General features: G+C 35.8%; 1 protein-coding gene across 1 annotated transcript; it reads right to left on the reverse strand.

Moving 5' to 3' along the window:
• Window positions 1-6,459: 6,459 nt before the first annotated feature.
• On the reverse strand, window positions 6,460-22,079 carry sstr3 (somatostatin receptor 3). Its single transcript, XM_052550117.1, is given in 3 exon segments — window positions 6,460-7,550; window positions 7,552-8,713; window positions 21,768-22,079. Coding segments are annotated over 2 exon segments (1,434 nt in total). The 5' UTR covers window positions 8,671-8,713; window positions 21,768-22,079; the 3' UTR covers window positions 6,460-7,235.
• Between the last annotated feature and the right edge of the window lie 573 nt (window positions 22,080-22,652).

Genomic DNA, 22,652 nt, shown 5'->3' on the forward strand with positions numbered 1-22,652 from the left:
CTCTTTCAACTTCCATTTGTGGGCACGTGTAAATGACTGTTGTTATTTTTGTTTCTGTTTATTCGGGTTGTTAAACTGAAATGAACATTTTCAGGACAGTCTTAGCAGAATGACTTTGGTGTGGAAATGAACATATGAGGGGGCATGTGAGGACTAAAAGTCCTCCGAATCTCTGCATCTGCAGCAGAGACCCAAACCTTTCTCGCAGACCTCAGTGCTCTGTGATACAGTAGCAGTCTTTCCATAAAAGCCACTAGCCTCTATGCATTTAAAGAAGGAGAAATCAATCAATCCTCGCTACTCAAAGGTTGCTGCGCTCTGCAAATACTCGAGCCGCTGAGAGACAAGTTACCTCGAGTGTACTCTCAGTATGTGATACTGAGAGGCAGCAAATTAGGGGTGGTGACATTTAATTTGGCTCCTTTGGTGAAGCGTCTCATAGCACTCATGAAGGATTGCAATTAGGGTAGATGAGCTGTTTTACATCTTGGCCTGTCATTCATTTCTAGGTCGTCCACAGGTCGCACAGCGGTGCGCTGTACCTCACTAAAAGCCAAGGCAGCTGCAGAGCCTGTTATTACCATCCCTGACACGGTGAGGATTAAAAAATATCACATTAAAAATGTACCACTATGTAATGAGAATGATATTTAGAGTGAGAGGTAAACATGTTTTTGCCTTTGGATACATGTCTGCTGCTGCACCTGTTTCACCGAAAGCGAGTCCTTAACAAAACAAAAAATATTGTGTGCAGGAATGCAGCATAATGGCGTAATTGGTGTAATTTGGCTCATAAAAGAAAGATATCTAGACTACACCTGCAAAGGTAGACGCTAAATTAATATTAATGCAGCCTCATTTCTCCAAGTGTTTTTGAGGAGCTGCCTGGGAGAGAAACCCAAATAACCTTTGAGATAATTGTGAAGAAAAATGAAAGCAGGAGCTGAGATTGACACTTTGAGGTAATTTCCTCTCAGGGCTCCGTATCCTGCAAGTATTAGACTACACCTGCTTTAGCATAAATGTACGAATTTATACTCAATTGGAAAGACTAATTGAGTTGCTGGCGTCTCTCCAGTGTTTGGGGAGTGAAATGATCAACAGCTGCTGTGTAACATTTCTTCCTGTAGCATACCTGCTCTTTCTCCTTCACTGAGTCGCACACCTATCTAGAACAGGGCCACTAAATAAATGTTTGTGTGCATTATTTCGGAGACTTGATGGATTTTCATTTTCCACAAGTTGGTATGATTCTTTAGGGTCTTCATCAAATATGTGCAAAATTCCTCAATGGCTGTGTAAAACAACACGCTTTTTACCTTGTCAAAACACCTCTGTGCACAGCAAGCTGTTTTGGTGCATGTCTCTTTAAATGGCAATTCAATCTTTAAATTGTAATAAATAATATTCTTTTCAATTTCCTCTCCAAACCACCTTGTTTCAATATTTCCCTCATGAAAAACATCCATCTATTTTCCGCACCACTTTATCTTCTCCCAGCGTCTCGAGCCATCCTAAATGTATTGGAAGTCCATCACAGACCTCACTTTATTTCTAAGGGCATTTTTTATTTATGTATGTGTTTATATTTTTATGTTGTTTATAGGCATAGTTCACCCCAAAATGAAAATGGTGTCATTTATTACTCACTATAATGTCAGTTCAAACCCATAAGACATTCATTAATCTTTGAAACACAAATTAAGATATTTTTGATGAAATCCGAGAGCTTTCTGACCCTGGATAGACAGCAATGCAACTACCACACTAAAGGCACAGAAAGTTAGTAAGGACATTTTTAAATTGTGCATGTGACATCAGTGGTTCAACTTTAATGTTATAAAACTATGCCAATACTGAAGAAAACAAAAATAATGACTTTATTAATTAATTTCTTCTCTTCTGTGTCAGTCTTCGAGGCACATTCATAACAGTACACAACACATACACAAATGTTTTTCGATTGCTTGCTACAGCTCACTATGCTGTCTATAGAGTCCAGAGAGATACTCATTATTTAATACAATTTTAAAAATCAAATGCTAAAAAAAAAAAAAAAAAAAAAAAAAAAAAAACTTTATTTTCACATATTTTATCTTTATCGTTTCCATTCTCATCAAAACAGTCTGTTGGGTTCCTGGTTCTATGAAGCCCCTCCCTCAGAAATACACAATGGGCTCTGATTGGTTCGCTAACCGCTAATCCATGTTGTCTGGAAATGTCACGCCCCTTACCATTATAGGTAGTAGCGTGTTCCTGGGGGCATGGTTTATGAAAACATTGGTGTCAGTAATGTCAAAAACCCAGGAAGAAGCATGTTGTAGTCCATACCAACCATTTCTGTAGTCCTTATTTCTTTTTTTCTAGCAATTTCTTTAAAGGAAAATATGTCTCTGAGCCTCATAACTTTGCAGACATGGTTTATGTTCTAAAAGCAACAGTACACACTAACTGAAGTTCAAAAAAAGAAAAATCATAATCATTCACCCCTTTAAATGTTACATAACAGAAAAATATATATATTTGAAGAGGCACATGTTAAGTGTGGGCCATTTGAGTCATGTTTTGGTAGCATTACTGATCCTGCCGAGAGATGCAGCCAGATGTCAACCATCAAGCTTGTATTTAAACCCATTCAGATCCGCATAATACACTTCTGCACTTACAGTACAAGTACCTGACCTCCAGCTCTGCCGTTTTCCTGTTCACTCCTCCGCTTTCTGTCTTTGTCGATCTTTCATGCATAATACAGCTTCAGGAAGTTTGTGTACACTTGGTTTCCAAGAATCCTGCGCAATACTCCCCACCCCCACCCCCATCCCTTTCCTTTCATCTGTGATGCCTGTGTCCCAAACACCAGCGTAATGAACACTGTTACACGAAAGAGAAAATTAAAGAGAAGGGATTCAGGGAGATTGTGAGTATTTAATTGAAAGAGAAATTACTAGACCTTTCCTGCTGGCTGATGAAGCAGTCTAAATTCTCCATTTTAACAACAACCTCGCTATAATTGGCCCATGAGTCACAACGCTGAAAAATGCATAGATAGAATAATTAGGAAAAATGTTATTAGGAACAATGTGATCTGAACTACCCTAATTAAGTACTGACAACAGAAATTATTTCAAAATACTAGCTTGTCTCCTGCCAGGGGCAACTTAATGTTTTTACAGATACTAGAAGACTGATTGATTTATTATTATTTTTTTATTTTTTTTGGTCTGACACTACATTCAACTAATCAGCTCATTTAGAGTTCACTTAGAGCACACTATTATCTGTATCAATGGCTGTATCAAATAAGGAAGGCATCTAAATAAGGCTTCCAGCACTCTGACCATATCACTAAGACATGTACACCTAACACATTCATACAACAGCTTGTCAAGACGTCAATGACTTAATGCCATCCTATATTCACAGATTTGCTTGGGGTGCTGCAAATCTTTTGCATATTTATTATTAGGTTAAAAAGAAAACAGCAAGACTTCAGCAGTGATTGACCACTTTCATAGCCTTAAGCCTATGATGGGAACCACTATTGATCTATTGATATTAGATCAACTATTGATATTGAAGTTCTGAATTTTCTTCAAACTAGAACCTGGCTGGCATTGTTGTGCAATCACTGGCTTGCTCATGCTAAACCATAAAAAAAAGCAAAAGTGCAAGGCTACATGATGTTCCACTCTGGTGCTTGGAGATATGCAGTCTGTTATGTCAAGCCACATGTAGTTGCAAGTCATTTCGAGAACTAGTTCCATGTAACTGCCATTTTCAATGCCTGCAGTGTTGTTGTTTTTTGTTAGGGCATTTATTTGTAGTAAGCAACGCTATTCTATTCTATTCTTGTTAAAGTTCTCCTCTTTCTTGGTATTAATTATGATTAATTTAACAAATTCAATCAAATGCAAACAACCGAAATAGCCAGCAGCTATGATTAAAAAGAAAGAAAAAAATTAAAGCAAGCATAAAAAGCACATTCACAGAGACAAAATATTTATTTATTTATAAATCTAGAATTTGGTAAATATCAGACTACACACACAGTGATTTATCAAATGAAAGAACTTGTTTAATCTAACACAAAATGCAGCCTTCAGCTTAAGCAGAACTTTTTAAAGAGAACAGTTAAGATATGAAAGTACGTGAATGCAGACAAAATGGCTTTGCCAACACATATTCATGTGGTGGTAATAGAATAAATTTTTGGGGATCCACGCAAAATATTTCCTCATGCAGATTTCGCAACAGGTTCAAATTAGTCACGCAAATTCAGATTAGTCACGCAAATTCAGAGTTTACTTCAATAGTTAACTGATAGACTTTTTTTGCTCACAAAATTCCAAAGAGATAGAATAAAAATTTGGGTCTGACATTAAACCAGATGTGTTATTATTTTGTCAAACTGCTAGAAACATATTGACTTTAACCGCTAACCTAAAAGAGAAAACTTAGCTTAAAAGGAAACAATTCACTTAGACTAATGGTGCATTCAAATTGTATTTACAAGCTGAACATCAATACAAAACCATAATTATAACTTCCCAGGAGGACCGAAACACACTATTCCAGCTATAACACCTCCGGTGGCAATGCTAAGAATGCAGCCTTCACCGTGAGAAAATTAAGCTTTTGTATCAAGCTACATCTGCATTCAGGTACTTACATGGTTCAAACATTTACACAATAGAAAATAAATAACCCCTCACAATGTTTTATACAATTCAAGCAGCTGTAACTAACCAAAGATTATAAACATTTGGTGTTAGAGAAAAAAACTTTCTTTGCACTTATAAAAATGCAAAATTATTGACCAAGGACACATGGGCAGCTATGTATTTTTATCCTTGAGCAAATGGCTTTGTTTGCACAAGAGGCCTATATAAGTCTGTGCCAAGAAATGAATAATGTCACAGCGTTCACAAGCAGCCTTCAGCACTATTTGCCTCTTTGTGGATCCATACCATGTGTGGGTGGGTGTCAAGCATCCAGTGAATCACAGAGATTCATTTAGATACGGAGAGCTGTCCAATCATAAGGTCACAGGATGGGCGCCTCTCTTCCCACAGCCACAAACGACAGCTTCTCTGAGCAGGTCAATAGTAAACACAGTGTGCAATAAATCTCATATATAGCTATAGCACAACAATTAAAAATATCCCTAGTAAACGACAGAATAACATTTTCCGCAGCTTTTTAACACATTCTTTTTTAATATTTAAACAATCAGTTCTAAACGGAAGCTGTGAAATCCACAGAGTCATGATGGAAATGGTGGTAGCTCTCTCTGTTTCTGTCCATAATGCTTCTGCAATGGCTTTCTACACACCTCCAGACCAATCTGAGTGTAAGCCCGTGCGTAGGAGGAGGTGGTGTAGGACGGTGGGGAGTGTAGTTGATACGTTAGAGCTGGCTATGATCTCAATAGTTAACGTTTATTTATAACACTCAGAAAAGGGTATCTAAATGTCACATAAGCATATTACGGTGCTGGGAAGAGACACTGTGGAATTTTAATGTATGTGTAGCTTACGTTGTCTGTCTGTGGAATTGGAGCATAAATGACATTATAATGGGAGGCACTTTAACCTCTTTAGCAGGTGTCGGAGAAACCCAGTGGCTCAATGCTCTTTAATTATGCTAAATAAACGTCTTTCCATTATTTATTCACCCTCGTGTTGTTCCAAACTCACATGCTTTTGTATGTTTCATTAGAACACAAAAAGGAGATTTTTAGATGAATCATCGCACTGCTCTTTTCTATGGAATGGAAGTTAATAATGACCTTCAAGTATCAAAAATGTCTAAAATACATTAAAATTGTTTTATGAAGTATTCTATATTGCATGCTCTTTATTCCATGTCAAAGAAAAGTCATACAACTTTGGTTGAAGAGCATTTATCAATAATGACTTTTTGAGATTTGTCATACGGACTACTGTACCTTATTGTGCCGTTATGATATTTCTTATCACTAAAGTCACTATAGTTTTATAGCCAAAATTATCACTGTATAGAAATATTACATGTCTCTTAGAAAAAGAAATCCATACATTTTTTGGAATGATATAAGAGTGAATAAATAGTGACAAGTCAATTTTAAGTAAACTATTCTTTTAAGTTCAAAACCTGAGTGTGTATGTTTTTTACAATATGTCAATTTACCATTGGTTAAATCTGAGTGTTAGTCAACCTGCACAAAATAATTCAAGAAGTATTACAAAACAGAAATTCTTTAGGACATTAATTCCAACAGTGGTGCATTAACTGTAAAATAATATATATATATATATATATATATATATATATATATATATATATATATATATATATATATATATATATATATATATATATATATATATATATATATATATATATATATATATATATATATATATATATATATATATATATATATATATAATTTTGTAAAGAGTCCTCATAAATAAATGATGATCTGGATAATAAACATTCAGTTTTTAAACTGACATAATATGTTAAGTATTTGTGTAATATATATATAAATAAATGCCAACAAATAAGAACACAACTGATAGGCATCACAAAGCTGTATAATATAACAATGTGTATGTAGAGTTTAAAGACCTGTTTGCAACATATTTCAATTAGTGTACAATACTTTTATAAGTAAGGCAAAAAACACATACAGATACATTTAGAGAAAACTACAAGCTGATGTGTAATTTTTGACCTGTTTACATTTACAAAATATTTTCCAAATTTTATCTCTTAGTAGTATGCTACAAGTATCACTAAGTATGTTCACATAAACAGCTAGAATTGAGCAAAAGTGCATGTAAATGTATTTAGTGATCTAGTGCCCAGTCAGTCGTAGACATAGATTTACTGCATTGATTAAATCTCCTAAACAAATTTAGAAAAAGGCACAGAGATGCTTCACATATTGTGGTGCTGGTCCCATAGGTATTGATACCATGGAATGCTGCTGATGACCCTTGTTTTGATTTGCCAAGTCTTATAAATAAGGCAAAATTCATTGTGACTATTTCAATTGTGTTGCCAGATTGTACACTTCCATACTACAATGTGTACACTTCCATACTTCCATACTACAATTAGACAATGTCTAATTACTAGGAGAAGATTTCATAGACATTAAGACGAGTTGTACTGTAACTACAAACTGGATAGAACTCAGGGAGGCATGTACAATAATACTGTTTTTCCAGCTGACACAAATCACAAGTTTACAAGTAGCTGATCTCTAGTGAGCTGTTTTTTTCCACCGGTTCCTCTGGCAGTGTTTTCACATTCCCGTTTTTAGCCCCGTTCAGAAGGGTTGCAGCAGTTCCAAAGCCTGGTCCTTTAACATCCCCAGCCGTGCCTCTCCTGTCTGGGGAACTTGTCTCAGAAACCCCTGCACCCGAGGGTCTCTCTAAGAAAAGCGCTCGGCTACTTTCAGCTTGTCTGCTTCCGTTTCCATTCTGAGTAATCCTGCAGATTTCCGTCATCTCTGTCACTTCCTCCCTGTACTCTTCTTCTTCCTCATCCTCTTCATTTTTTCACTGCTCTTTTAAGGCTTTCCCTGGGCATCAGAACTCTTCTTCGTTCCTCTTGATTCTGTTGCTCGGTGGACTCGTGGTTCTCCACCCTTCGAGATGAGCGGCACAGAGCCTTTCGAAATCCCCGCTTGAAGTTGTCCGAAAGGAAGCAGTAAACGATAGGGTTAGCGCAGCTGTTAGCGTAAGACAATACCACCACAAAAAGATGCAGACCCTGGGGCTCATCGCGCAGTGATTCCACCAGGTTTATGATATTGAGGGCATAAAACGGCATCCAGCAGAAAACAAACACAGCCACAACGATCACCACCATTCGCGTGACTTTTCGCTCTGACTTCCGCCGTTTGGTCGAAGTGGCGTGAACCTTCTTTCCTGAGCTGCGGATTTTGATCACAATGAGGAGATAGCACATGCAGATGACTAACAAGGGAAAGAAAAAGCCAACTGTGGAGGTGTAGATGATAAATGCTGCTCCCCAGATGTTGGCTGGCTCCGGCCAAATGATGTTGCAGATGCCTCCCTCCCGTTGCACGTTTGCAAAAATCACCACAGGCAAGACTACCAAAAACGAGACCGCCCAGATTGTTCCATTCACCGCCTTGGCCACTTGTGGTCGCCTCCATTTTGAGGACCGTATAGGATGAACCACGGCCAGGTAGCGGTCGATGCTCATCACTGTGAGGCAGAAGATGCTGGTGAACTGGTTAATGCCGTCAACGGTCATGACTAATCTGCACGTGAAGGAGCCGAAGGGCCAGGAGTGCATGGCGTTCTGCACAGCGAGGAAAGGAAGGCCCAGCATGAAGAGCTCATCGGCTATAGCTAGATTCAGGATGTAGATGTTGGTCACTGACTCTGTCTTGGAGTAGTGCAGGACGATGTGGATGACCAGTGAGTTTCCTCCCAGGCCGACGACGCAGACAATGATGTAAATAAGAGGGATGAGGATTCCTGCCATGCTTGTTCCTGCTCGGTTCCCCGCATCTGTCCCATTAGTGCAGTTCAAAGCATTGAGGAAGCAAGTGTCATTGAGAATGCTCTCGTTAAGGAGGAAACCAGGAACGGAGCCGTTGCCCCATAAGTCCAGCACAGCAGAGGCGTCTACTGAGGTCAGCTCCATCTCAGTCTCTTGTCGTCACTGCCTTCAGCTGGGGGCCATTGTCCTGCACAGAGAACAACCACAAACTATCATTTCTCTCTCAATGCACTCTCACATTCAATAAATGCATAATCTACAGACAATAGCACCACTGTTAGGAAGTTTGTTTCACACAGTTTTTTGCAAATCTGGAACTAGCTTACCAAGTGAAAACATACAATAGACTAGACCAGTTGTTCAACAGCCAAGACGATATTCATCAGCCCACGTTTATTTAATGCCAGACATGACAAAGACACCTTTTTTCAATTCATAAAATCATACATAAAACATTAAATCCATTTTTTTTGTCTTTTTAAACAAAATGTAGCCTAAATAATGATTATTATATGAGTTTTGGCATTATATAAATACTATTAAAAACAATAAACTGAAACAATCAAGTACATGAAAGTACATGCAGTATTGCTGCATCAAGACCTAAAAAAGCAGGACAAGACAGGATTAAATTCATTGTAAGAGGGACCGTGTGTACCACTCCGCAGGAGGGGGAAGGTGTTGAATGAAACTTGAAGTACTGGGAAAATTGGTCTACACAGACCTCTGTGCTGCAATGGACAAAAATGTGTGAAAGCTCAGTGCATGGTGCATTCTCATCAGAATGAGAAATATGTTCAGTTGTTTTGTGTTTATAACATTTAAATAAAAGCAGATATTTTAATAATAAAATGTTATTGTTTATTTTTTAATTTAATTTAATTGTTTAGTTTATATCATGTTATATCTATTTATTATAGATTCCTCCTTTGATATTTACTTTCCAGAGGCACCCTGATTGAGAACCACTGGACTGAACATTGGTCAAATGACATAAAAATACAGAAGGATTGCAGAAAAAAAGTTTGCCGTAAAAACACTCATATGGCTCACAGGGATATGGATGGTGTTATTTTTGTCCCTTAGGCAATCAGGCATGCCAATTATCCTGTGTATGTGAGATGCTCAGTACAGAAAAGTCTGGCTCAGCAGTACCTTGCTGAATCATTGGAATGGCAGCGTTTCAAAACATTAGCACTGCATATATTTGAACTATGGAAAAACAAATATGGCCAATGACAATTAAATTGTAAAGCAAAGCATAATAGAACAGAAGAATTGTGTGCCATTCTGAGAATGGTAATACAAAAATGCATAATTAAAATAGAATGAAGGAACAAAGGGTGAGAGCTGTTATATGTTGTGTCAGATAAGAAACAATTGCAGTGATGGCAACAGCAATGAGACTGACTCCATAGAGATGTTTGTGTTTGGCTTGGTTCAGGCAGACAGTTCAAATACTGCGCTTTCCAACATGTGGCTAATAATTGACATTTTATTAGCAACCGTGCACACTGGGATTCAGAACTGACTGAGCAGATGATTTAAAGCCCATTCATGGTGTGTGTGTGTGTGTGTGTGCACATGTTCTAAGGATAAATACTGTCCTTGGTTATCTTAAACAGATAGTTCACTCTAATATGAAAATTCTATCATCATATACTCTACAATTTCATCTCGCTCAAAAATGACCAAAGAGTTTAAATATGTTCCCTATTTAAAACTTGACTCTTCTGTAGTTACATGAATGAGAGTATAGTTCCTAGCCATATCGTCCTAGAAAATCACAACTTTTCCATTTCCATCAGTCTTAGTACACAATGTAACTACAGAAGAATCAAGTTTTAAATAGGGAACATATTTAAACTCTTTGGTCTTTTTTGAGCGAGATGCTAACGTTCTAATCAGATTCAATGATCTATGCTAAGCTAAGCTAAAAGTGCCACCACCAGACCCGGAGATCGGCTGAATGGATTAGAAAACTGTAAAACACAACTGTTTAGCTCTAGGGGAGTTGGAAACTGAGTCTATTTTCAAAAATAGTGGAGTGTTTCTTTAAGAAAGGTTTGGAACAAGACAAGGGTGCGTAAATTACAGATTTTTTATGTTTGGATGAATTAACTCTTATATATAATATATACAATGGCATATAATATTCAATAATTCTATAGCAATATATAATACTATATGGTGTTTGGAAGTGTAAGAACAGTCATGGGAGAGAAAAGTAAATAGGATCAGGTGATCAGATGTCCATATGTTTTTGTTGAAATGGAAATGCTTTGTATGTAAGATAGTCACACCTGCCTCTCTCCATTTCTATTGAATTGATTTTCTTTCTCCATCCCAATTACATCCAGAAGCAAAGAATACGGAAGATAAATTGACTGTAGACCACTGTGGCACTCACACAGAGACACAAACATGCAGAGAAGAACTGCCATCATCATGCTCTACAGTATATAGGTTTAATGTAATCTAGGCTGAGATATGACCGTAAATTAATTACATTTAGGCTGATAAAATGAGATACACTGGATACCAGAAAACTTTTTGATTAAAGAACAATCTGTTTGTTGAAAGATGTAATGCCACTGCTTTTACTATGCTTCATTCTTTGAAGCACCGTGCAATTGAACATAGAAGACAATGTTTTGGAACATTTCAGAATAAAGGCGACTAATAATGTTACATGAATGAAAGCTAATTCATCATAAAGATTTGTTCCCTAAAAACAGTTAAAAGTTGTATTCAGTGTGAGTGTAATGTTGAAATGGGGGAAAGAAATTAATGCAGAATAGAATAAAAGTGTGAGTCGAACAAAGAGAATAACTGAAAAGAGATAAAAGCAAGAGAAGAAAAGCTATGACATTAATATGGAATCACACTCATACCTTAATGATTAAATAGCTATCCAAACCATCAAACCATCTTTCTGGCTCCGGTTTTGCTTAAAAAACTGCTCAGAAGATCAAATGATTGATTTCATTAAGACTAAATGTGCAAGCAATGCATTTTGCAGTATTTTCAAATTAATTGGTTCTTTTCAAGTAACATGAAACAGACATGCGGAGAAAAGAAAAAACATTTATATGTCTTTATAAGCTTTATAATGATTGCACCACAGGCTGATTTTGTAGAACCCATTAGTTAGTGTTAATAGTATATTTTAATGTCCACCATTTACATGATCTCTGGACTATATTATTGAAATTGATTCTTATAGATTATTATGCTATACACACTGCAATTTTTGATGTTTTACAAGTTGGCAAGATTTTATTTATTTATTTTCCCATTGGGAGAAATTGCATGTCAAAGCAATGTTTAAGCTACGATCACGTGACCGGAGAATGAACATGCTCGTGTCGTGTCAAAATAGTTATGTCTATCTGCTTTTGATATTTCATGTGTAGAAAAAGAATGAACATGCTCTGACTCATAACACTCGTGCACGTGAAAGAAAACGTAACATTTTCTTTCACGTGCACGAGTGTTATGAGTCAGAGCATGTTCATTCTTTTTCTACACATGAAATATCAAAAGCAGATAGACATAACTATTTTCTGTATGTGTTTTGTATGCAGCTCATGGTGTTTTTATAGCAATTAAGGATGTTTTCGACAAATATTAGCAATAGCGTTATTAAACATACAGAGGGAATTCAAAGCCCGCCCTTTGAATACGATGCTCTCCAGATGTAGGGCTGAATGGGAAAGTTATCTGTGGATCTGTCCAGTAACTAATGATGAACGCTCAGTTTGCAGAGAGGCAGTTTAGATGTTCACTTTATGTTCTAAACCTGCATAAAGTGCTTTCCTTTGTTGAACACAAAAGAAGATACTTTGAAGAATGTGGGTAACCAAACAATTTCTGGTCATTAATGACCCTGATACTATTTTTTATCTACTATGGAAGTTACTGAGAACCAGCAGCTGTTTAGTTACCCATTGTTTTATTAAAATCTTTTGAATGGGTGTCCCTTACTTTGCCTCGCTGAAGGTGGCAACACACACAATTAGACTAGTTTTTTTTTTCTCTGCACTTCACCAAAACATTTGCACAGTCATTTTGAATTTTCTTTTTCTGTCTAGTATTAACAGCAACACTGAAAACCCTGACCTCCGTGTTTAGTGCAACAGCTGACACGATTGCCAGCTTGCAGGACAATCCTACCGTGTACCAGCTTTGATACAATTATCAGGTCAACTGACATCTGCAAAAGCTGATGTCCTCTCAAGTGCCCAAACTCGCACTGGCTTTGGAATGTGAAGTCATTTTAAAGTCACTTAACATAAGCTTAATATAGAATTAGATTTTTTTTTTCTAAACTAAGGAAGATACTTTTTTTAAAGGCTTTTGAAAATGGTGAGAGCAATGCATAACTCATCATTCAACACTGGGCACGTCTCCTTGTCCTTTTCACTTTCCTTCCATCTCATTGACAGAGGCCCGCTCTGCTCCGGGAGGTCAGCATTGTTTGAACGGATGCTCACTTTAATCGATCTTTTTTCACCCACCCATGGGAGCCATTCATCCATTCAATAGTTCATCTGATTATATGGCATTTGCTCATGGGGACAAGTGCTAGATAAGAACTTGTATACTACAGCCAACAAAACCATCAATTAGCAAAAGCCACAATTTCATTTATTTGATTTGTTTTGAGAGACGCTTGACTCAGTGCACTAGGGCTGGACAATTAATTTAAATAGCTAATTCCTAAAATTGTCAATTGAATACTGTAAATGACAATTTTGGGAATTAGCTAATTATATTAATTGTCCAGCCCTAGTTCATTGAGTCAAGCGTCTCTCAAAACAAATAAAATAAATGAAATTGTGGCTAACACGAATTGACACATCTATTGAAAAAAAAAAAAGTAAAAAAATATGTTTTTACAGCATTTTTTATTGTAGCAGTAATCAGTCACATACATCTTTGTTGTATACAGATGAATGTGATGGCCAATCAAAGGGCTTCAAGCCTATCCATAATGACAACCGGACCTAATGAGGGTTTTATGGGTTTTAAGTAGTCTTCTCCATAGAAGCAAGTTTAATGTTTCCTTTTCATGAATTTAGAGACGAACATTATCAGAGAAGTCCAGAAAATATTCTAGTTCCTTCATTGATTAGAGAAGGAGAAGACTTTATCTAACAAACCTAAAATCATTTGAATGACTGTTAAAGCATTGATTCGGAGTGAAATAACCTCAGACAGTTTACTGCATCTGCTGTTTTTAGCAAAGGTGAAGAGAGATCATCTAATCACAGATTTCAAGGGTTCAGACAGCTCAGTTAATTGCAGATTTTTAGGCAGGCTGAGATGAAAGATGGGATCTAGCAATATCACTGCCTGACACTTTAGAACTAAAGTGAAAAGCAATGGCAGTAATCTGATTTGATATATGTGTTTGATATATATCGCTCGTAGATGATGTAACATCCAATCAAACTGCAAGTGTTCCTGAGACTGCAGAATGTGCTGCATGTGGTCTCAAATGATCACATGCAGCTTTACTGATTACACTCTCATAAAAAAAAGAAAAATCAGTGTTACCCTTTAGTGGGCATATTATATAAAGGTTCAAAAGTGCATCTTTTAAAAGGGCACCGCCACAGTAACAGCATTTGTATCTTTGGTTCAGAGAGGGTATAATGGGATGGGATCATCAAAATGCCATTCTCACCTAAAATAAATATTTAATGTACATTTTATTAATTAAAATTTCAAGGTGGGGGGGGGGGGGGGGGGGGGGGGGTTTGTCATTATCATGCAGCTTCTATGATCTGAATGATGCTCTTTATATGCTTTTATTGTATGTGATAGCATGCTTCTCATTCAAATGGAAATCAAATCACCGACTTTTCATGATTTCTTTTTTTGTCTGATGTCAGTTCTTTAATACAGTATTTACACTGAAAGATTCTTCTTCTCAGAGGTCATTATTCTGTAGTTCCTTTGTCTGTAGTTTGTTTTTCTAAGTAGGATGTCTGCTACATAAATTCACCATTTACAGTAAGACTATGTACTTTGCATTAACCATTGTCTAATTTAAACAAATCTTTTTTTGATGCATGACTAAAAAAGATTGTATAAGTGGCATTTAAAATATAAATGGTTTATTACAGTGTGAATCAGAAGGTGAAAACAATAATTTCTGTTGAGAACTTTTCTGCTGCCATAATCACTTCTATGATTAGAGATGCTCTAAGCAACTTAACGCGGGATAAAATTAGTCAACGTAACTTAGCAAAAGAATAATGCTGTAGAATTACCTAACCCCTGTATCACAAATAATAGTTTTTACAGTTCACTGCACTCCAATTGTGAGAATATGATTACATTACCCAAATAAATGGAGATTAATTCATCTATAGACAGAGAACAACAGATATGACTCATTTATGTGGGTCTGATCTCAAATGAATTAGCAGGAATTTATCATCTGAAAAGCAGAACTAATGTTTTACAACCGTAACAACCTTGACCTAATCAACCTGACGAAACAAAATAACTGCACGGACATATTAAATCTTTTAAATATTTTTTTGTGAGGTTGGTTTTCTGTCCAACAATTTTTATGTCTAAAAATGTCCTTTATCGTTTTGTTAAGGACATACAGTACATACATTTGCATGTGCAATTAAATTAAATATAACTGTCTGATTAATTAAAATGTCAGATATGAAATGGAGATTATGATAATCTTGTAATATACTTTAAGTAGAGACTCACTTTTTCATCATATAAATAACTTAATGTGGCCTTTCCATGTCTGTGAAGTTCACAACACCATAGGGTGTCCTCCCATTTGTCATGTTATGAATCATTGGTGAGCTCACGAGACCCCCCAGCCCGTTGTGGCCACCCTATGTCCTCACTGTGCTCTCTCGCTGACCCTGCAGTGTTATGCAGTCCACAGCAGACTACAAAACCCACAGTCTCTGGCATTAGCTCACCAGTGTCAGAAAAGGACTGCAACTAATATTTTTGGGATGGGGCTACTTCTTCGTGTAAAGAAGTGATTGTCAAAAAGGAGGAAACTTTGAAAAAAAAAAAGGAAACTTTGACATGGAAACACACTGCATCAGTGTAAAAATGATCAGTTTACATTAATGTTTCCTAGTTATGCATGGATGCACAATGTGACATAATTACAATATTTACAAATATTTGCATTTTTCCAAGAAGCAAAAGCCCTGCTTGCTAATGCCTCATTAATAAAGAAACATCTCGGTTCCCGAACAGATGCACATGCATTATACAGACAGCGAGAGACTAACACGGCATCTTGTGTTGTAGGATACAAATGAGCTTTGAAAAGCTTCAAATCAGTTTGAAAATCACTTATTTTTGGTGACATTGTCACATTATTCATAAATATTAGCATTGCACTGATCAGCACTGAAATATGCAAAATTACAGCACACATAGAGTTGTAATTTTATTTAAATATTATTTTAAATATGGTTGGAGCCTTTGTGTTATACATGCAACAGCAACCGAAAAAATAAATAATGACTAAAATGTTAATTTAATGCTTCATTTAACTGTTCATTTAAAATTATTCATTTAAAAATCTAGAGATTAAAATTAATATGACGGCAACAACAAAAAAACGAAAAAGAATAATAATGAATACCTGAAAGGAATGGTAAAGGGGAACGGACACAGTTACAGTTATGGGCGGTCGCTCAGAAATGTCTTATAAATATTACTCAAGCTCGCCTTTGAATATTTTATAAACATCTGCTATGTGGTGTCACCTTTGCGTCCCAATGCAATGCTTTCTGTTTTAAATATTCTTCTCCATGTCCATAGTGTCCCCATCAGCTAATCAGATCATTGACCCTCGCTGCTCATATCAGCAGTAAATCTGCTCTCTGGTGAGGTTTGCCAGATTTAGTTGTACACATCTGTCTCATATACACACGAAACATCCTTACACGTTTGATCCCCAAAACTGCAATTATACACCCATGATTAAGATGATGGTTTTGCTTCAAAATGCATGCTCTTTCTTTTTCGCTGTCAAGGTTAATGTGCTGGTAATTAATATTTTCATTCAGTCTTGTTTGCATTACGTAATGAAATATTTGAAATCCTTCTCATGTCATTCAGACTGCTGATGACATGGTCTGTTAAAATAATCAGTATCACTGGGTACTGGCATTGTTGAACTTACACTGACAGATGCAAGTAAATCTACAATGTGTTTGTCACTGCCACAGGCATGAATACATTCATATTAAAGTAGATCACATAACTCTTGTTCAACGAAAGTCCATGTTTGTGCTGATGAGCAGCAAGGACCTTCCATCTGGGACCTGTCCCATCATCCTTTGCAGCTTCAACCACACACCTTGAATTGTTATAAATTCATGATCCAGAATGTCCTTAAAGGATAGTGATATCATTTACTCATCTTCGTGTAATTACCAAACCTTGATTTCTTCCTGGGACTGTCGGAAATGCTTGGAAAATGAAAAATGAAAGTATTATAAAAGTGGAGTACTACAGTATATATACTCAATATAAAAAATCTGAAAAGTTTGTGTGACCAATCAATCCCAACTATAGGCTGTTATTTATTATTATTTAAAAAAAAAAAAAAAAAAAAAAAACTTGTTTTACACAGCAATAAGTCAGCCATTTAGGTTTGGAATAACGGGTAAATAAAGGATTACAGTATTCACACACACACAAACACACACACACACAGATATAGGCCTATATATCGGTATAATGTATTTGCTGCTAATATCATTTTGTATCATATTTATTCCCTGCACTAAAATGTTTTATTTGCTAAAAAATGCTTTGTGCAAGTCTTCATAAAACTATTTTTTTAAAGACATATCTAAATACAGCATCTTGAATGACCAGGAAAGTTGCAGAAATTCATTGTCCAAAGTGTGTGAGAAGAGTGCAAAGCATTTTCAATTAAAGTTTGCCCATTTTTTTTTATTCTGTGACCATTTATTCATATATGTATGTTGCAGTTCATTTGTTCTCAAAGAATCTTGTTTTTGTGCTTGAATGTTCTGAGTTCAAAATTGGTTGGTTTTTGGGAAGCACTGTTATAATTATTTTTTGAAACGACTAGCCCAAAGCTGTGGTAGCCGATTGTAGCAGTCCTGAGAGAGATTATGTCACTCCCCGCAGGCTGGTTCAGAATCAGTGCTTGTGAAATGGGTTAGGTCTTATGGGCCACACATTCACTGTTCATGCCTGTCAGACAGTTTCTAAACTAGACGGCCTCTGATCTCTCAAAGACTTGCAATCTACACACAGAGCTTAGTAGCAACCAACAAACAACACACTTATCAGCCTTGAAATGCTGCAGACTTAAAACACTAAAGGCTGCAGAAGTCACACAGCAGGAGACCTTCTCAAACAGAAATCCCTCCATATCACCAGATCCATATTCCCCTGCTTTGCTACCCTAAGCTGATCTGCTTAGTTCCCCCCTTGATAACATCAAATATCTCGGACTTGTCTGAAACAATACCGGTCTACATTCAAGTTTCGCCTTGAATACATAGAGAGCCATTCAATCACCTGGGCACAGCTTCGCTCTTTCAACGTCAATAGCTGACAGCCTTGCAGATATTTCTCCCTCTCAGAGAATAAGTAAGTCTTTAATAGCAATCCCGCATTTAATCAGCCTCTCACAATTCAGAAGGAATGATGAACTTTGCCTTCTGTCAGAAAGTAAGGCCGAGGTTACATATGACTGAGCTAGAGAAAGAAAAAGAGACAGACAAAAAGACTCTTTCAAAAATTCATTATACATGCAGCAGCTAGGCCTATTTGATCTATGCATCTCTACTGCATCGATCTGAATGTTCATCATATATATATATGTTTCATCACGTTTAAGATATGATTCAGTAATAGATAGATAGTGTTAAATATAGCTAGATATAAATATAATTCAAATATAATTGATTGTCATCTGGGTAGTAACTGATTACATGTAATTTGGTAGTAGGCCTATATGTAATTATATTAGATTACATTTTAAAGTACTTGTAATCATACAGTTTCTTATTGATAACATTATCACATATTAGTCACATAATTTAATAATTCTAATTCCTAATTCCTCTTTTTAACCTTTTAAATGTTTTTTTTTTTCCTTTTTCATAAAATTACCTACATATGCAGGTCAAATGCAGGTCAAAAATTTATTTATTTACTTTTAATAAGTGTTTTATTTTGATGTAATTACAATTTTGTTTACATTTTGATATATTTCTGATATAAATAATTCACTTTTTATTAAACTCTCAACCCCCCGCCATTTGTTCCTTCATGAACCCAAGTTTGGGAAACCTTGACATGATGTAATGTTTACTGCATTTCATGTTTTTAATAATGAATGGAATATATTTCCTTTATTTTTGTATCAATATGGTAAAAGAATATCCTATTTACAAGTTAGGCCAAAAGTAAGGGGGGCGATATGACCAAAATCTTATATCATGATATCAATAATTGTATATCACGGTAATGTATATAGATATCAAAATATAGTTATTTTTTTTGTTTGTAAAAGGATTTTTAGGAAATTACAATCTTTGATACCATAGAATTCTCATAATTCTTACCACTAATGTCAATATCAAACTAATATACTGTAAGCCTAAAAAGAGACAAAAAAAATCTATCTATCTATCTATCTATCTATCTATCTATCTATCTATCTATCTATCTATCTATCTATCTATCTATCTATCTATCTCCATAGTATCTACTGTATCTATCGATCAATAGATAGATTAACGAACGTGTATTATGTATATATATATATATATATATATATATATATATATATATATATATATATATATATATATATATATATATATATATATATATATATATATAATTATTATTTATTTCTTCTTATTAAAGTTACAAAAGTGATTTAGTTAACAGCAGTGAGAGATTTTTTCTCACTGTTGTTTGATTAATATGAATGGCAGACCCATTGGACAGCTTCCCTTTAAGACCGAAGTCCGAATCCAATATTAATCTAAAAGTAATACAAAAGTAGTCTGATTACATTACCTAAAATGTGTAATGTATTGTAATTACGTTATTAATTGTTAAATGTAATTTGGAATCAGTAACGGATTACAATTTGTAAGCTATCTACTCCGCTCTATTGATTGAACTAAATCAACATGTTAAAATGAATGCCCTACTGTTCACATTTTGGAAGCAACTTCTTTAAAAAAATCTCTGCCAGCAGAAAAATGAGTGGTAGATGTTTAGTGAGTTGTCCTAACTTTCTATATGATAGACGGTAAAGTGTGTGCTGCATGTGGGTGGAACAGTTGGAGCAGTGTTGGGATAGAGAGAGGCATGTGATGAGACAATGCAGCCCCACTGTTATCACACAATCACACTGTCACTGAGAAAAGTCGAAAGGCTACTGACAGAGGCGCTGACATGTTCTGTGGGTAAAAATAAAACATAATAAACTAACACACGCGATGCAACCAGACATGTTTGTGGGAGTCTTGCAAACACAGCAGGTGCGACGTGTCAGATCACAATATGAATTACATCGCATGATCAGACCACATGCAACATACAGCAGTGCAAGAATGTGAAAATCTCCTGGTATTAATACGAAATATTATGCTCCACAGACTTGTGTTATGAACAGGTATATTCTGAGACCATTTGGGTTAGATTTGAAGAGACGGGTTGACAGGACTGTCAGCTAAAGGGGGAACAGGACTAGCGAGGAGCTGTTAATTAGAGAGTGGAGGGGGGCACATATTTATCACTCCTGCCCTCCCACTCTCATTCTGTCTCTCTATCCCTTTTTTCCTTTTTCAATCAGTCTCTCTCTCTGTTTAATTCATGGTAGAAGACAGACCATTAATGCATACCTGCTTGAACTACTTAACATAGAAAGACTATACAAATGGCATTCATTTAAGCAGCAACAAATAATTGCAATGCTAAGGGTTGGAATTATCAGTCTGTTAATGATACCGGACAAGATGTTGTCAAATGGCTCTATAGCAGAACCAGTTCACCAGTTACACTATGTAGGCTGTCAAAATTGACACATCTCGGTTGAGAGTAGAACAGGCTGAGTCTTCTGGCTCTCGCTATGCCTGCATTCTTGGCAGGCTGCGGCTTCTCTGTGGACAGCACTGGCTTTTCTCAAAGTCATGAGTTCAATTTTCTCCGAGAGCAAAGTGCTGTCCATCTCTGCTCACACTGAGTGGGTTTTTGAGTTAGGGCTTCTGTATTAGTATTCGTTTTTTCAGTCTTTTACCTCAGGATTAGTGTAACAAAAATGTAAGAAATACTATTTACCTTTAATTTTTATTTTTTTAATATCGAATAGCAGATACAAGTTTATCAGTAACTAAAAGTCAAATGTTGGTCCTAAACCAGCAGATGAATGACAACTTAATTTACGCAAAATGTGCATGGCTATTACTCTTTTTTTTTTGTGCATAGTTGTATTTTTTTATTCTTCTTCTATTCTAGTGTTACTGTTAATTTAATGTAATGCTTTTACATTAAATGATCTATAGTCTATATAACAGCCTATAAAATAGTCTAGTATATATATATATATATATATATATATATATATATATATATATATATATATATATATATATATATATATATATAAATATATAATTTTTTTTTTTTTTTTTTTTTTTTTAAACAAACATACTACTAACAACTAAATTGCATACAATGCATAAAATTGGATACGCAAAACTGAATTGAGAGTTGCCAAGTTGTCAACATCATTTAGGAGCAATGATAAACCCGTGAGTACTTACATAGTCTATCATAACCACCTTTACAAGACTTTGCTACAGTATGACTGAAAGACTTTACTAGGATGTTACCAAGTAACAATTACGCTCTAATAACACTAAGTAATTAGTGTGAATAGCACCTGCGCTTCACCTGACTTGCTCATACCACATTACATGAAAAGCAACGATGTTTACTGCAGTCACGAATGAGCTCCGAAATATAACCTGGAATCTGTCACAACACTTATCTACATGAGCCTTGTCCTATTATTTATTATTTGATATTATTTCGAACAGTTTGATCATTCAACAGAATGAATATCCATAACTCTTTACAATATGACCGAAGACTATTAATCAACTACAAGGTTAACAATCTGCTGCCGACATAGACCCTCCGAAGATGCACTTTGCAAAGTTTCCTACCTTAAACTTCACAACTGGGAATATGACAAACTGGAGACTGTCCGTGGTGATACTTGTAACTTAATTCAAAGGTCAAAGCGTTTTTCCTGAACGAGCCGTTGCTCGCGCTCTCCGAAGACGCTGCAGGAACGGCGCGTGGTGCTTTGGCTCAGCGAGCGCGAGAGAAACTCTCATATCTGAGGAGTCGTGAAGATTACATTACTCAATGCTCCATCACTCCCCTGTAACCAGGTAACGGCTCTTCCGCAAGCACAAGCCAAGGCAAGGTAGGCGTGATATAAATCACTCCGGTACCGTCAGTCTGTGCGCGCGCACGCGTGTGTTTTAGAGCTTTGTTGTTGATTATAAGCAGCGAGTGCACGGCGTGTTCTTTATGGCACAAGACTGGATAGGTCATTACTGATTGTTAATAATCCCAAATGAGAAGCGTCATATTTTTCACTAAGATAAAACAAAATTATACAGCTAACCTATTTTGTTTGAAAGACCAAGATGAAACCCTTAAGTAAACTGTGTTACAGCTTTTGGATTCGAAATTGTAATATGCACAAGATTTTCAATGTTTTGAATCTAATGATTATTCCATGCATTAATTGCAATATTAATCAGAATCGTGATAATTTGATCATGCAAGCATCATATAAACGCTTTTAACAGACTGCTATAACAGATAAAAGAAAAAAAAAGACATGTGTGTCAAATTTCTGAACATGAAAACAATATGTGAAATATATAGCTACTAAACCTTGTTTGAACAACAATTTAATATGTGCATTTCTAAACAAACTTAATTTTGAGTGATATTAGTTTAGATTGCATTTATTTAGGCATTTATTTATACATTTACGTATTTGCATTGGTTAACATATAAATATTGATGGATCA

The sequence above is a fragment of the Carassius gibelio genome, chromosome B3 (genome assembly GCF_023724105.1).
Source record: "Carassius gibelio isolate Cgi1373 ecotype wild population from Czech Republic chromosome B3, carGib1.2-hapl.c, whole genome shotgun sequence".
In the NCBI taxonomy this organism is placed as follows: Eukaryota; Metazoa; Chordata; class Actinopteri; order Cypriniformes; family Cyprinidae; genus Carassius; species Carassius gibelio.